This window comes from Lipophrys pholis (genome assembly GCF_963383615.2).
Source record: "Lipophrys pholis genome assembly, chromosome: 14".
Taxonomy (NCBI): Eukaryota; Metazoa; Chordata; class Actinopteri; order Blenniiformes; family Blenniidae; genus Lipophrys; species Lipophrys pholis.
Genome location: NC_137633.1, coordinates 17,972,805 through 17,987,238, shown reverse-complemented (window position 1 = coordinate 17,987,238; position 14,434 = coordinate 17,972,805). Strand labels below are relative to the sequence as shown.

Below are 14,434 nucleotides of genomic sequence, written 5' to 3'. Positions count from 1 at the left end.
TGGCCCAATGGTTCAACTTCAATGTCCTGAAGGTGGACTGATAGAGGAAAATTACAATAACCCCGTAAATAATTTTCAATATTGAAAATCTATAATTGAGTTTGGAATGACTGCACATTATGTAAAGAAGCACATTTTCATTAGAAACTTATAAAACATGGTGATGCAGTTGTTCTTGAAGTTGGTTTCCCATGGAATGGAAGCTGTGCCATGTAATCATCTTAAACTACAACTCCTGTATGAGTGTAAAACAGACTTCAGCTCCACTCTTGGATGTCGGTTGTATTCCTGATGTATTTTGTGACTTAAGAACCGAACAGAACTATTAACAGAAGAAGGATTTTGCTTAGTTAATTTTTTCTGCATTTGCTAATATGCACTTTATTTCCATTAGCTCATGTCCATACTAAATAATTGTGTTTATGGAAGAGCAGTTTCAGGGAAATTCAAACACAAAGACAATCACACTCATATTCACCACCCTGGCTATTTAGAGTAACTAGTTAACCTCAAACACACGTCTGTGAGAGCAAACTTGAGTAACTCAATCCGGGATTACATGCCAACTCCACACAGTTATGAAGCAAGAGTGTGAACAATGAACCACTACGCTGCCTGTAAATCACATTATTATTGATTAACTAAATAACACAAGAGCATTAAAAGTTTTTTAAAAAAAAGAACAAAAAGGAGATCAATTAAAAGTAGGTGACGATCATGATTTCACTGTCCTGAAGCCACGTACAAACCATCAAAATGTTAGCGAACATCTATTTTTGATTTGAGCATATAAAGTGCAGCAAGGTAACCAAATATGTGAATTCATTTGATCCGGCTGCTCTTTAACAACCTGAGGGTCACGGTGTGTCACAATGAACGCCTCATTAAAAGTTACACAGTCAAAACGGCTTTTTCTCAGAAAAAACAATAAACCCCAAAACATTGGTGAGGCTAATTTGCCCGAAGATCAGTTGGTGTGTTATAGAAGGATGGATGGATTTGTTTGTTATTTGTTTTCACTTTCAATGCAAATACTGTATATTAAAAAATAAAATAAAATAAGTTTTTTGCTTCAGTCCTCACCTTTTTTCCATGTTTAACTGTTTAGACAGTAGCTGTGATTACGTGGACGGTGCCGCAGCCAGTTGATGATTAAAAAAGGAGACTTTGTAAAATTGAGGCGTTTCCATCTCCTTCCTCTGAATGAGGAATTATAGAGTGTTATGATTGAGAGGGAATGTGAATTTATTCCAATGTGTTTATGTACGTGATCGGGTCGTGTGCAGTTTATATATGTGTGTATGCTAATGAAGGCAGATGCTCAGCCCCCCCCCCCACCCCACCCTTCCCACCGGGAAAAAGCAATCTGCAGGTGAAGTGCTCTGCTGGTCTATTTAAAAGCAGAGGTCACTTTTCTCATCTCCGCCGCAAATTAAAGACGTGACCCTTCATCTCTCTCTGCACGCTCCAACTCCTTCTCCCTGCTGATCTGATCCCAACGTCATAATCCGGTTCGGAGGCACGCGGAAGCCGACAGGTAACGCACACGGAAACAAAAAGCGCCCTTTGTGTTGTGAAACAATCTAACTTAACCTTCTAACGTGCTGTAATCAAACAAAGGCGACGCTCCGGCTGGAGGTACGAATGGTGATTGTATCGCGGCTCACCTCCATTAAACTCCGAATGGTCTCCTCCAAACAGTGTTAAAGCCCAAACCTCTGGGATTTCAAGCTATATTCATGGATTCACGCTGCTCTTTGTAATCATTGACGTTTGAATCACTGTTGTCTTTATTTCTACTTTATTACACTTTATTTTGACTGATCCATGTCAGCAGTCAACTAAGATGAGTTTGACACCACTGGATTCACTTTATGTCAAATCTGCAGAAGTGGAAAAGAAAAGATTCTCCAATTGTATTCGATACGTGAAAGAGAAGATATTAAAAAACAATAAGTATGAGTTACTTTTGAATAGTCAATGGCAGGTGTTCACCAGACTGACAAAAGCATTCATGGAAGCAACACTATGGTGAAACAAATTAAGTTATTATCTACAAACATGTAGATGAAAAGGTTTAAATATTAACTAACACTGGGGATGTACTCAGCAGTTACTTATAGCTCTAAAAATACTGGAGTAGATTACTTCCGTAAAGTAATCTAGTGAAGTTTACATGTTATCCCTGAGCATATGTGGGTTTTGCTTTAAAATAAACCAAGGCCTTGTTTACACAACAACGATTCAAGGGAAAAAACACATTGTTTCTGCTTTTTTGTTTCAGAGTTTTTAGACGACAAGTTTTTAGACGACAATGATATCCCGTAGTTACCATGTTGGGCCATTAGTGGGTGTTGTTGTTTGTTTTAGACTAATCATACTTGTCCTTGTTTACCTTTAATGCATTGAAAAGCTGCTTTACCTCTAAACTGAGACGGCATTGGTGCAACAATCTGGATGAATTTTAACATGCACAGTTTTGTATGGTATTTATGTAATAGTTGGATTAATTTAAACATTTTTAAAGTTTATATGCACAGTTCAGTATGTTGTAGCTTTCATTATTTTGGATATATTTATTTTATGTATTTTTTTCCTACTTTTTCTTCTTTCTTGTACTTGTATGTTCTTGTTTTATATGGACCTGTGTCTGCAATAAAGATTATATACTGTAATCGTATGTTTAAAAAAAAAAAAAAAAAAGTACCGTTCTCATGTAAACAGAAGCCCAAAACGCAAAAGAGGTTTTCTGTTTTCACCTGAAAACGTTGAAAATGTCGTAAACAGGTCCTAAGGCCTGCGAGCTGAGGTTGTATAAAACGGTACAGAAGACTTGAGTATGCCTAAAATAACATGATTAAAAAAAAACTCCATCAGGTAAATATCTTCAACAGGAGGGCGAGGTGGGGAATCGAACCACCAACCCTGGGATTTAAAGACAGTCTGATCCTCCAACGCTGAGTATTTGTACTCTGTTTCAGGCCTGAATATCTGCACACCACACATCATGTTTCTCTGATGACTCCTGACACACAGACTTGGCTCGGCGGCTCCTGTTGTTTGGCTGTCGACAGAAAAGTGTGTGCGGTTGTAAACAAACAACAAACAAAAGGAGCTTGTTATGGCGTCTTACCAGGCGAGGGCGGCTGGATCTTGACCTGCTTCCTGTTGTCCCCTCCGGCCATGCTGCTGCTGCTGCTGCTGTCCGCTGGCGGCTCCTCTCCCCTCTCCATCTTACACTCATAGGCAAACAGGTACTGGATGTACTGCTTCTTCAGCGAGCTGGCGGAGCTGCTGGAGGTTCCCACGTTCAGGGTGGTGGACAGCTCGCGCCACTTCTTGTTCTTGTTTACCTTTAACGAAGAGCATCACACCGCGTCAGGAAGAGAAAGAGCTGGACAAGAAGCTTTAGAGTCAACATGCAGGAAACTCTGTAACCCTGTAAGTGAATCCAACACAATCTGCTTGTCTATCAGTTCCTTCCTTCCTTCCATCATCCATCCATCCAATTGTTTCCCCAAAATCTATGTAGCTCAGTGTAGCAGAGAATTAATCCAATTTCTTTTTGACAATCAAAACTTCCTGAAACTTAATTAAGGAAAATGTATTTGGTGTGACAACTAAGACCCTATAAATAAAAAAGGAACTTCACCTAGCTCGCACACACATCACAAGCGTCTGCATACCGTAACTTCCACTGGTTAACACTTAATAATAATAATGCATTTTATTTGTAACACCCTTTTGTTTTACATGCACTTGACATACTTCTATAGAAACACCTGCTGCTCATTCTGTCACTTAAGTTTTATGACTGATCCACTCGTGGATGCTCCTGTGGTATTTTGTTGAAAGGATTAAGTCTTATTATGAATATGTGTGTCTTTCCAGAAAGTAAAAAAAAAACACCAGACAGCAGTGAATACTTTTTTTCCCCCCCATTTCAGGCCACTGTGCTCGTTTGTTTATACCACTTCATGGAAGACAGTTTCAACAGAAGCCAGTATGGAGCTGGATTTTCAGCTCGGCGCTAAAACAGGCTGTTCCATCTATAAAAGACCAGTTTAGGGCTCAGAAGTCTCCATTCAAGTAACAATGAAAATCTAAAAAACTGAACATACTACTCACAATCATAACGACTAGTGTGTTCTTTGTGTCAACCACAGGTCTATTGTTTTTTTTCCTGGTAAACCACATGCTGTTGATTTACTCCATGGCTCATACTATCCTTCTCATTATAACTACATAGAGACATATCGGTCACACGTGAGCGTTACATTGAATTTCTACATGACGGCATTGAATCCTAAAGCTTAAAAACATTAAATTATACTTTGAATATTCACATTAGTGTATTTTAAGCTGTATCTCTGGGACATTATATGAGTATTTTTTCAGTTAGTGATGTCACTCATACTTAAGTACAACTTACACCATGTAATGTACTTTAGCTAATGCAATCTTAGTCTCAGGCGTAGAGAAACAATTTGAGCTCATATATAAACACATTGATCCGGAGTTCTGTAGCTTTGAACAGACAAAATTGCAGCTATACCATAATATTTGTTTACCATAGTGCCATTTTGTGAACGAAGAGACTGGATCTACTAAACACACACATTGAAACCGTATATAGATTATCTGATGTGTGTTTATGCTAATAGATTAATGTAAAAAACATCACTTCTGGAGACTTTTGTGTGTGTTGCATCTCTTTAAATGTATTTGAACAGGAAGCCTTCAGCTGGCTCCCTACAACTTTTATTTACAGATATAATAATAATAATAATAATGATAATAATAATAATAATAATAATAATAATAATAATAATAATAATAATAATAATAATAATAATAATAATAATAATAATAATAATAATATCTGTGCAGATTTCTTAGCTGTGGTAATGTTTCCTCAATCTCTTCTATTGCTTTAGAATTTAATTTATGACTCATCACAGAATTTCCTGTTGTAACTCTTTTTTTGTGGGCTTGAAGTGATAAACTTTCCTTTAAATACACCCTAAATGTCACTCATTGCATAATTTTTAGTTGATAACTTGCAAAACTTAAAGTAAATTTATTTGTGTGAGATGTCAGATATGGTTTATCAAACAAGAACAACCCTTCTAACTCTCCCCCGCCCATCAAAGAAAAGAAAAAAAAGTTTGTTCATTAAAATAATTGATTATGTTTCATTTGTAGTTGGGTTTTTTTATTTAAGAAATGTTATTACATTTTGAACAATGAACATTTCTCAGTCCATGTGAGAAAAAACTTTCAGTTGTTTTAAAAACTGAAACCTCTTTGAACCAAATACGAACGAAGAACTTACAGATCACAAAAGATCGACTGTTAGTTTTAAACTACATATAATTGTCCACATTAGAAGCAAAATTTGGCTAAAAGTTCAAAAAGCATTAATATGAGGGTTGCGAACAGAGTACGCTATTTCATGTTGTTTCTTATGGGAAAATCTGTTTGGGTTTAAAGACCAAACCTCCCAGGAATGACTCGTATTTAAAAACCAAGGTTTGACTGGAGAAGAAGTTATGGGGATGTCATTTCCTGGCGGAGAAAGGATCCTCCAGGTCTGACCTCCGCTCATCCAACAGTTCAGGAGGAACTGAATCGCCTCCTGTGAGGTTCCACTTACCGCTGGACATTCATGCTGCACCCCCCTGCAGTCTGGACTCAGAGTCCCGTGTAAAGACTTTTCAGAGCAGCAGAGCTTGTTACTGCATTCCTGTGGTTTTTAAATGCAATGTTTGAACTTTTGGCCATGTCGCTTGACTTTGTTTTCCTGTTTCCTTTGGTTTTTCCGTCCTGCTGTTATCATGTAAAGCTTTATAGGTTTTATGTTTTCCTCACGTGAGGTCTGACATGCCTGCAGCTGCGTCTCCTGACATTGTAGCTGGGGTGTCCCTAACATCAATTTTAAGCAGTGCGTTCTCTCGAGTACGTCCCTCAACACTTACAAGCACGCCATATGCCATGCAGCAGGACTGCACGTTGCTCGCGAATACTAAATAGCTCAAAGCTTGTGTGCAGAAAGTTAAACGAATCGGCTGCGTGTGAAGTCGAGCGCTTCACAAACTGCTCCCTCAAAGTCTGCGCCGAGCGTGTTTTTCTTCAACGTTCCGCTTTAATTACCATGGCGAGGCCTCCGATCTCTCGGACGGCCGTGTAGAGCTTCCAGAGGTCCAGCGGCTTTTTGCCCACCGCCGGGAGCTGAGCCACCGGCGTTCCCCGCTCCTCCATGAAGTTCAGGTAGCGCTCCACCCAGCCCCGCCTCTCCGGCTCCATGCCCAGATCGTACAGCCGCGTGATGCGCTCGCCGCTGAGGGTGGACGTGTTCGGATTGGGTTTCTAGAATTGGGAGAGACACGAAGAGGAGACAAACCGGCTTATTAGGAAACACGCTTTAATTAATTAATTTTTTCTAGGTAGGACTAGAGTTGCACAAGTGAAACAATAAAGCTGCCTTGTATTGGCAGAGATGATTTGGTACATTCTTCATGGAGCAAGCTGCTTGGCTCTGCTGCTCATCCCACAAATGCATGTGCCTCACGAGGTGATTAATAGTCTGGCTTTCTCATGGGAGAAGATTTATTCTCAAGAAGCAAGAAGTGATCCATCAGACACTCACACACACTGATTTTTAACACTCGGGCTCAAGTATTAAGTAGACATGTTGATTTAATATTTCCATAAAATGTTTATACAGGCGGATCTCAAATCATTGGAATATTATCATCATACCAAAGTTCATATAAATAAAGTATTTATTAAATGATAACTGTGACAATGGTTAAGAGAATTGGAAAAACATCTCATCATATTTGACTTCTTAAGATAGAGCGGTTGTATTTTCTTTCAAGCTCAAACTACAAAGCAGAACCAGAAAGGTCTGGGAATATTTCCAATAAATCTGAAAATACGAGTTTCACTGTTATTAGATTATGCCAAAAATGTACTTTCCCATTTCTGCACATGTTCATACCCGTTAAAATGTAATTCACCCTCTGTATATATTTCTATGTTATTTCTGTTTTCTGTTATAAAAACACACTCTGCCCAGAGGGATCATTAAAATTTGATCCCATGTTTACAGTTTCTGAGAAGGGCCTTTGGTTGAATTTGTTTAAAGCATTTCGTTCATTGTACACACTGTGTTCATTTCAAAGTTCATTCACGTCCCTTCAGTTCAAACTGCTGGACGGAGTTTAATCCCACCCAGTGATGTCTGGCTTCAGTCCAGGTTCAAAAACGTCTGCGGTCTCAGAAACGGCTTTTGATGACATAATTACGCAGTAATCCTTCAAGCTTGTTCATCTAAGTAGCATTGTTTCGGTCTTATGTACAATTTATTCAGTGTGTGCATCCGTGCAAACAACCGTGGAACTCCGAGTCGGTCTTAAGCCCGGCACACACACTACAGGATTTTTTTAAAGTCTTCACAGATCAGGAGACCACACACTTGACGATCACAAAAGACAGATCGCCACAAGATCTTCCTCTTCTGGTCTGATAGTGTGTGGTGTGACGTCACTGCTGCTGGGCTCCTCTCGGAGCAGAACACACACTACAGAATTTCTTGTCACCGATCTCTCCTTCCGAGCGGATCGGACCTGACAAAATCGCTCTTAACACCCCCCACATCACAGGAAAATAAGACACAAATTTTTTTGCAGACATCCGACAATCGGGCCTGTGCTCCCGATGCTGGGGACGGGACGGGGAGATCGGGATTAAAAATCAGCCTGATTATCTTGTTGTGTGTGCCGGGCTTTACCGGGCTAGAAGGGGTCTTGAGAGGCCAGGGCGGGCTGCTGATGCTGTCGCTGTCATCGCCGTGGTAGGACGAGAGGCTGGCGGGGCTGGGGGAGAGGGGGGAGGGCACAGGGAGGGCGCCACCCGGGGTCGTGGGCTGGGACACACACTGCTGGGAGCCACTGCTGCTGGTGTTGTTGACGTAGCCGTCCTGAAGCTGTGGAAGAGAGAGCAACACGTCTGATTTCAGGAGGGAGACGGGGTGACCATGCACTTTGCTTTCGACTCTTTAAGATACTGATTATATCACAGTTCAGAAACGCAAGGAACTGACTAAATACTCGGGACCAGGGGCGTCAAACACACTTTTAGCTCAGGGGCCACATCCAGCCCATTGAGTGGGCCGGACCGTAGAATACTGACATAAAAAACAAACAGACATTTACTATTGAAAATGACTAAAATCCCAACATAGAACCACATTTTATGAAACCTTCTGGTGCAAAATACAGTGAAATGTCCAAAAACTGTTGTATTATGCATGTGGCAGCGCAGCTTTCATTGCAGCATCACCGAAATCGCAGCTCGGGTCTCAGAGCTGCGTTTTGTCTGCTGCTCTTCGGAAAAATCCATGGATTTTTATCTTTATTTTTACAATTCACCTGGTGGTTTGGCGGACTGGATTTGGCCCACTGGCCTTATATTTTACACCCCTGCTTAAGAGTTTGATGTGTGAGAGCTTGAATCACAAAACTAATGGTTTACTTATTTGCAACACAATTATCACAGCATCTTGTAATAGTTGAACGCTTCAAATTTTTTTCATGATCTGCAACTGTCATAACTGTTCAAGTTCTAAAATAAAGCTCATTTGATTGTGTTTACCCTATAGATTCATCTCTGAAATTTGTGCTTTTAATTCCACTTACTGTATGTCTTTTATCTTCATTTCCTCTCAAAGATTAAAAGGAAAGAGGATATGATGGTGGGAATAACCCCCCTATACTTTCCGCTGCTGCATGTTTAACCAACAAGATGTTCAACATATATTCTTCTCCACAGATGTTTAACCAATAAAAAGCATTCAATTAACGGCCCTCCATTACAGATCCCACGGATGTTCATTAACCTATTAAAATGGAGATACGGTTTTCTCACATTTCAAAAGGAAGCAGATTAGTTTTGGTGTAAAATGAATATTTTGACCTTGTGCAGAAACGAGTCGCACACACTGTATGTGCGCTTTAGAAACACAAAGAGAGGGTGTTTGCAAACATATGAGAAGATATTTTCATTCACCAGTTTATTAACCAGGAAAACATAATATCTCAGATATTTGACCTCCAAAATATCAGATATCATTACAGTCAAAGTAATACTTTATACTAGCACCTTGAATGCAGTTATTTAATATAACAGTATTCCAGTTTTCCAGTTTTAATAATTTAAGCAAATAAATACTGCTTTCTATGAAATAGCTCACATTTAATGCACCTTAATAGGTTTTATAATTGGTATTACAAAAACTGAATATTAATGGAGAAGAATCCACAGCTTAAGGGAGGTGAAACACACAGTGTCAGTGACCAGTGAGCTACACAGGGATTTATTTATTTGATTAACCTGGCTTTAATGAAAGATATGCCAATGTTTATCACAATGTTCCCATCAGTCATTATCTTATTGCACATGTATTGAATGCACGCTCATGCACAGCTGTTAGTTTGGGTGCACAGTGAGTATGTGTTTGCATGTAAGGATCTGGATGAGTGAGCAAACACGCATGGAGATCAGTGTGTATCTGTCAATATAGTCGATGAGCATGTGTGTTCACCAACGCTGTGACAGACCCCACAATAAGTAAATCACTTGGCTTGCAACAGTGTGTGTGTGTGTGTGTGTGCGCGCGTGTGTGTACGGCACTGTGAAAGCGGGAACAACAGCTTGACAAGTGCTTCTGGTCTGTGTACAGAATGCTCATGTCAGCAAAACCTTATCTTTCTCTTCTCTCTCTCTCTCTCTCTCTCTCTCTCTCTCTCTCTCTCTCTCTCGCTCTCTCTCTCGTTTTGCCTCTCTTGGCAGACAGATCATCTCTTTTGGGAGCACTGGGGGTCTTTCTGGCTGCTCTGACTGCCTTAAATAATTCAAAAGGCCCTACCACCGTAATCAGCAAAAGAAAAGACAGGGATTTGGAGGGAAAAGACGTGTAGTGGATGTGATCGAAGCGTACGTGTGTGTGTGTGTGTGTGTGTGTGTGTGCGTGTGTGTGTGTATGTAAGAAAGACGAGTTGCAAAAACAAGGGGTGGGGGTGTAAAAAGAGCAAAGAGCAGAGTTTTGATGTTGCTGAGCTGAGCCGAGACGCGATTGTACGGCAAAATGAGAAGTCAGCATTGTGTATTGGGACGTGTGTGCATGTGTGTACTGGGGAAGTAGTGTTCAAGACAAGGCTGGTGTATGTGTGTCTAAGTGAGCGAGAGACCCAAAAAAGGATATGGTGTGTGCGTGTTTTTCTGTGAATGCGGGTGTGCACTCTCAGTGCTTTTGTGTTTATGTACATGTGTGTACTGCAGATGCCCCCCACCCCCCTTCTCTTTGTGTTTCACTCTATTTTGCAGCTCGGGCTGCCATAACATCAGCAAGATGCTGGGGGGCAAAAAACAAAGCGATGAAAACATTAGGAATGGTAAATGTTAAACAAATCATTAAATATGGTGAGAAAACAACAGAGAAACGGTCCACTGTGCTGAGGCAGCATATGCTCATCAGCTTTGGTTTGCTTCATTAAGGACGAGAGATCAACAGAAAAGATGGAGAAAACAAAACAAAAACAAAAAAAACCAGCAGATTGACAGAAGGGGGGAGAAGTGGGTGGAAGCTGAGGAGGTACCTTTGGTTTGTGAGGCTCATTGATGGGGCCGCTGTCGTCTTTGATGTCCACTTTGGGTTTCCCGTCTGGACTGGAAACACTGTCTCCCGACAGTCCGGTGGGTCCTTCAACGACAAGGTGGAAGGCATTCATATTAAACTTTTCTGAGGGATGTTAAAACTTGAGAGCAGTCAATAAAAAAAAACAATCAGAGGGAGATGTCTGTTGGCAGACATGAAGTGAACTCAACAAAGGCTTGTTTACAGAGAGGGATGGTGGATACACCTCCGCTGTCTGTGTATGGTTGCTCCAGCAAAATTACTTTCATTGTCGGAAGAGATCAATTGTATTTCCCCTCATAGTGATAAACATCACCGGGACATCAATAACATGTGTTTTGAATTCACTTGAAACACACTCACACAATGCACTGGTCTCATAGGCCCCGTTTACACGACAATGTTTCAATTGAAAATCGTTTTTTGTGTTTTCGTTTCAGGAAAGTTTTGGGTTTACATGGTAGAAGAAACACTGATTGTAGTTTAGTAGTACATGGACATTCATATGGACAGACAACAAAGTTTGACTTGATTGCTTTTACGATGTGACTGTCGACTATAATACTACCAAGTCCCAGGAGAATATGGAGACTGGGAGTCATGCCAATATGGAGGCCGTGATTGTTGTTTCCACTCGCACATGTGTAGAAATACTATTTACTGCTGTGCGTGTGCAGTAGCAGCACCCCCCCCCCCCCCCCCCCCGTTTACACACAGGATTTTTGAAAAGTTCCACCTTAGGAGCCGTTCTCAAAAAGTTGCGTTTCCAGTGGTTTGTTGAAAACACACACACACATCCAATACCCAACCACTGTTTTGCGTTTTCACTTGAAAACTTTGCAGGGCTTTAGTAAATCAGACCTGAAACTTCTCCAGACAAGATGTCCTCGCCTCGTTTTTGTATTCTAACCCGTTTTAAGTGAGTTAACTGCGGCCTCTCGGTGTGGGCTGAAAGCTGCTGGATAATAGCGTGTGTAATGTCACGAAGTCAGACAATGTAAATCAGTTTAATTCCTTCCCACAGTTGAAATGCTGGCGGTCTTTCTGTCTGCCGTTCTCAAGGCCTCTCTCAAGTCCTGTCCGGCCACTTGATCTCAAATGGAAGAATTTAAAAGCAGAGTATTTAAAGATGGCATCTTTTGGGAAGACGTGGAGAGAAAATGAGATAAAAGCTATTCAGGGTGCCCTCTGGACTTTGGGAGGAATCCTGCGTGTTCTTGCATATTCAGAGTGGCAATAAAACCGAAAGGTTCGCATTCATCCGATGCTTCCTCACAAAAACATTTGTTTCTGTTTTCAAAGACGTTTGTGTACCTTCATTAGATTTCTAATTGAAAAAGAGTTACAATCTTTAAGACTGCTTTTTCATTGTGCCAGCTGCATAATTTGTATTAAAAGAAAAGAAGAAGGTCCTTGAATACAAGGCTCCACTCTTTATTTTTCCCTGGTGAGCCGGAGCACTGTGGGAAAACTAATGGCTTTTTACTGTGCCCAGGGGCAAACCAGATGAGTTTTGAGAAACCTTGGCACACTAATTCGTTTGAAGTTTTCCAAATGTCACGCATTCTGATATTTGGTTTTGAATAAAAGCTGTCGTTCAATTTTCTTTTTTGTAATTTTCTTTTTTTGGAGCCACGGTGCTCGCCCATGTGCGCTTCGCAACAATGCAGCGGGGTGAAAGGCTGGAAGACAAACTGATGCACCACATTAATCTTTGCTCACTGGAGGGCCAGCTCTACAGGATGAGTAAAAGCAGGCAGAAAGTAACCAGCAAAGTCTTGATTTCTTCGCCTTTTCACTCTTTTCTGACCCGTCTCCGACTCTATCTCTGCGACTCTGAATGGAAACAGTCTGGGGGAGGTCCGGTATACACTGATATAAACACATGATTTGATCTCGAGTGGCAGAGCTGTATACGGTCTAATACTAACCAAACGGGCAGTGATTCAGGTCCTTCTCTCTTTTATCCACATGTAATCTGTAGCGAGATCAAACTTGTATAGGTGGGGTCAGAGCTGCATTTTAAATCTTGGCTATCTGTTTAAAGCAGGCTGTGAGAGGTTGTGTAAATAGGCTTGACTGCAGGAGAAAGCAGAGACAGTTTACACAAATCATCTCCCGGGCCTGGTGTGTGTGCTTCAACTGCTGGAACTTGAATTGTAGGTGAGTTTCATCGCTCCGTGTGTCATTTTAATAACACGTTAAGGGCATGTTCAAGTAAAGGCTTGCATCTACAAAACGTGTTATTGCCTGTACAGACATGTGGAAGCTATACACACACTATACAGTGGGCAAGTTCATGAGTCGTGCAAGATCGGGCAAAATACTGGATCTATGTACTTGCAAACACATATTAAATAACTTACAATGTGATTTACTCAGTTTGCATTGCTTATCTATTTAACGCTTTTAACACATTTAAAAAGGACGTTGAAATGAGCTCAGGCTACAGTAGAGATGACGTTGTTATTGGGGTGACAATGTGAAATTCTTTATGAAATGAAGAACAGAGAATTACTGAAGTTTCCATAAGACTGGTACTTTTGTCCTGAATGAAAACCGCTGTGGAGCTGCTGTCTCTCCCTTAGTCTTAGCATTGTGTTATAAGCTTTAGCTTTGTCTCAAAGGTTCTGTTTTTCAAACTTCCTGTTTGATCCTGAACAGACTTGCTTCTCATCATGTCTGACTGATGATGTCTGACTGAGTGACAGAACATGAGTCTGTATCCACAGGTTCCCACAAGTATCCCAGTTCTACTAAGATTTAATCAATTCAAACAAACATGTCTAAGCAGCTACTTTCACTTACATTCTCGTCAAGTAGTATCTTTTAAAACAATAAATGAAAACAGTAATTTCACAATGAAGCTCACGGGTCGCGTGTGGTCCCGTATTTATTCTTTCACAGGAAATTGATTTCCTGTAAAATCTGAAACTATTGCGGTTGTAGGTCAGGGGTGTCAAACTCGACTGGGCTGGACCAGTAAAGTAGTGCCATAATAACCTTTAATTTAAACTTTAAAGACTCCTTTGTCGTGGTGCGGAATATACATGATGAAAATGTCTATATTTTTGGGAAAACAAATATTTACTAAAGAAAATGACTACAATCTCGACATAGCCAATTTTAATGAAACCTTCTGGTGTTAAATACAGTGAAATATCTAAAAAACTTCTCCTATAGCTGTTGCATTAAGCAATGTAATGTTTTTACAATCCACTCATGTTTGACGCCTATTATAGGTGACGAGAGAAAGAATGTCATTCTTGTACTGGATATCAATTGTAAATAATAAATAAAATATATCAAATAGGTGCATGCTGGTCGAATAAACTAGTGATGCCTATATTTCCTTGTAGTAGAAGTGCTCGATCACAGCGTGCCCCTCTGGAAGTGAGGATGAAATTCACACGAAGATGAAAGTATGAGCCTATAAGATAAAATGAAGTACCTGAAGGTGGCATATTGTAGCCCGGACCTTGTGCGTTGCACGTCACAGAGCCGTTGTTGCCCGCTGGCTGACTGTAGGAGACGGTGCTGGCTTGGCCGATGCCCGGGCCTTGATAGTTGCCCTGCCTACCACACACAGAGGATGAAAGTGTTAATACATTCATACAGAGATGAATGACAGGCTGGAGGGGAGAGAGAAAGAGGGAGAGGGAGAGAGAGAGAGAGAGAGAGAGAGCGAGAGAGAGAGATAGGTGGGTATCAGTGGAGAGTGTAGAGGAACAGAAG

The 14,434-nt window shown here is 40.7% G+C and overlaps 1 protein-coding gene across 1 annotated transcript in view; it reads right to left on the bottom strand.

The window, feature by feature from the left end:
* Positions 1 to 14,434, bottom strand: part of arid1b (AT-rich interactive domain 1B) — a gene marked incomplete at its 5' end in the record, with an annotated part of 232,650 nt that overhangs the window by 11,419 nt on the left and 206,797 nt on the right. The window contains 5 exons of the mRNA XM_080480543.1: positions 3,134 to 3,353; positions 6,154 to 6,369; positions 7,796 to 7,990; positions 10,662 to 10,765; positions 14,151 to 14,275. Of these exons, the coding sequence (XP_080336669.1) occupies positions 3,134 to 3,353; positions 6,154 to 6,369; positions 7,796 to 7,990; positions 10,662 to 10,765; positions 14,151 to 14,275 (860 nt within the window). The remainder of the gene's footprint in view (positions 1 to 3,133; positions 3,354 to 6,153; positions 6,370 to 7,795; positions 7,991 to 10,661; positions 10,766 to 14,150; positions 14,276 to 14,434) is intronic.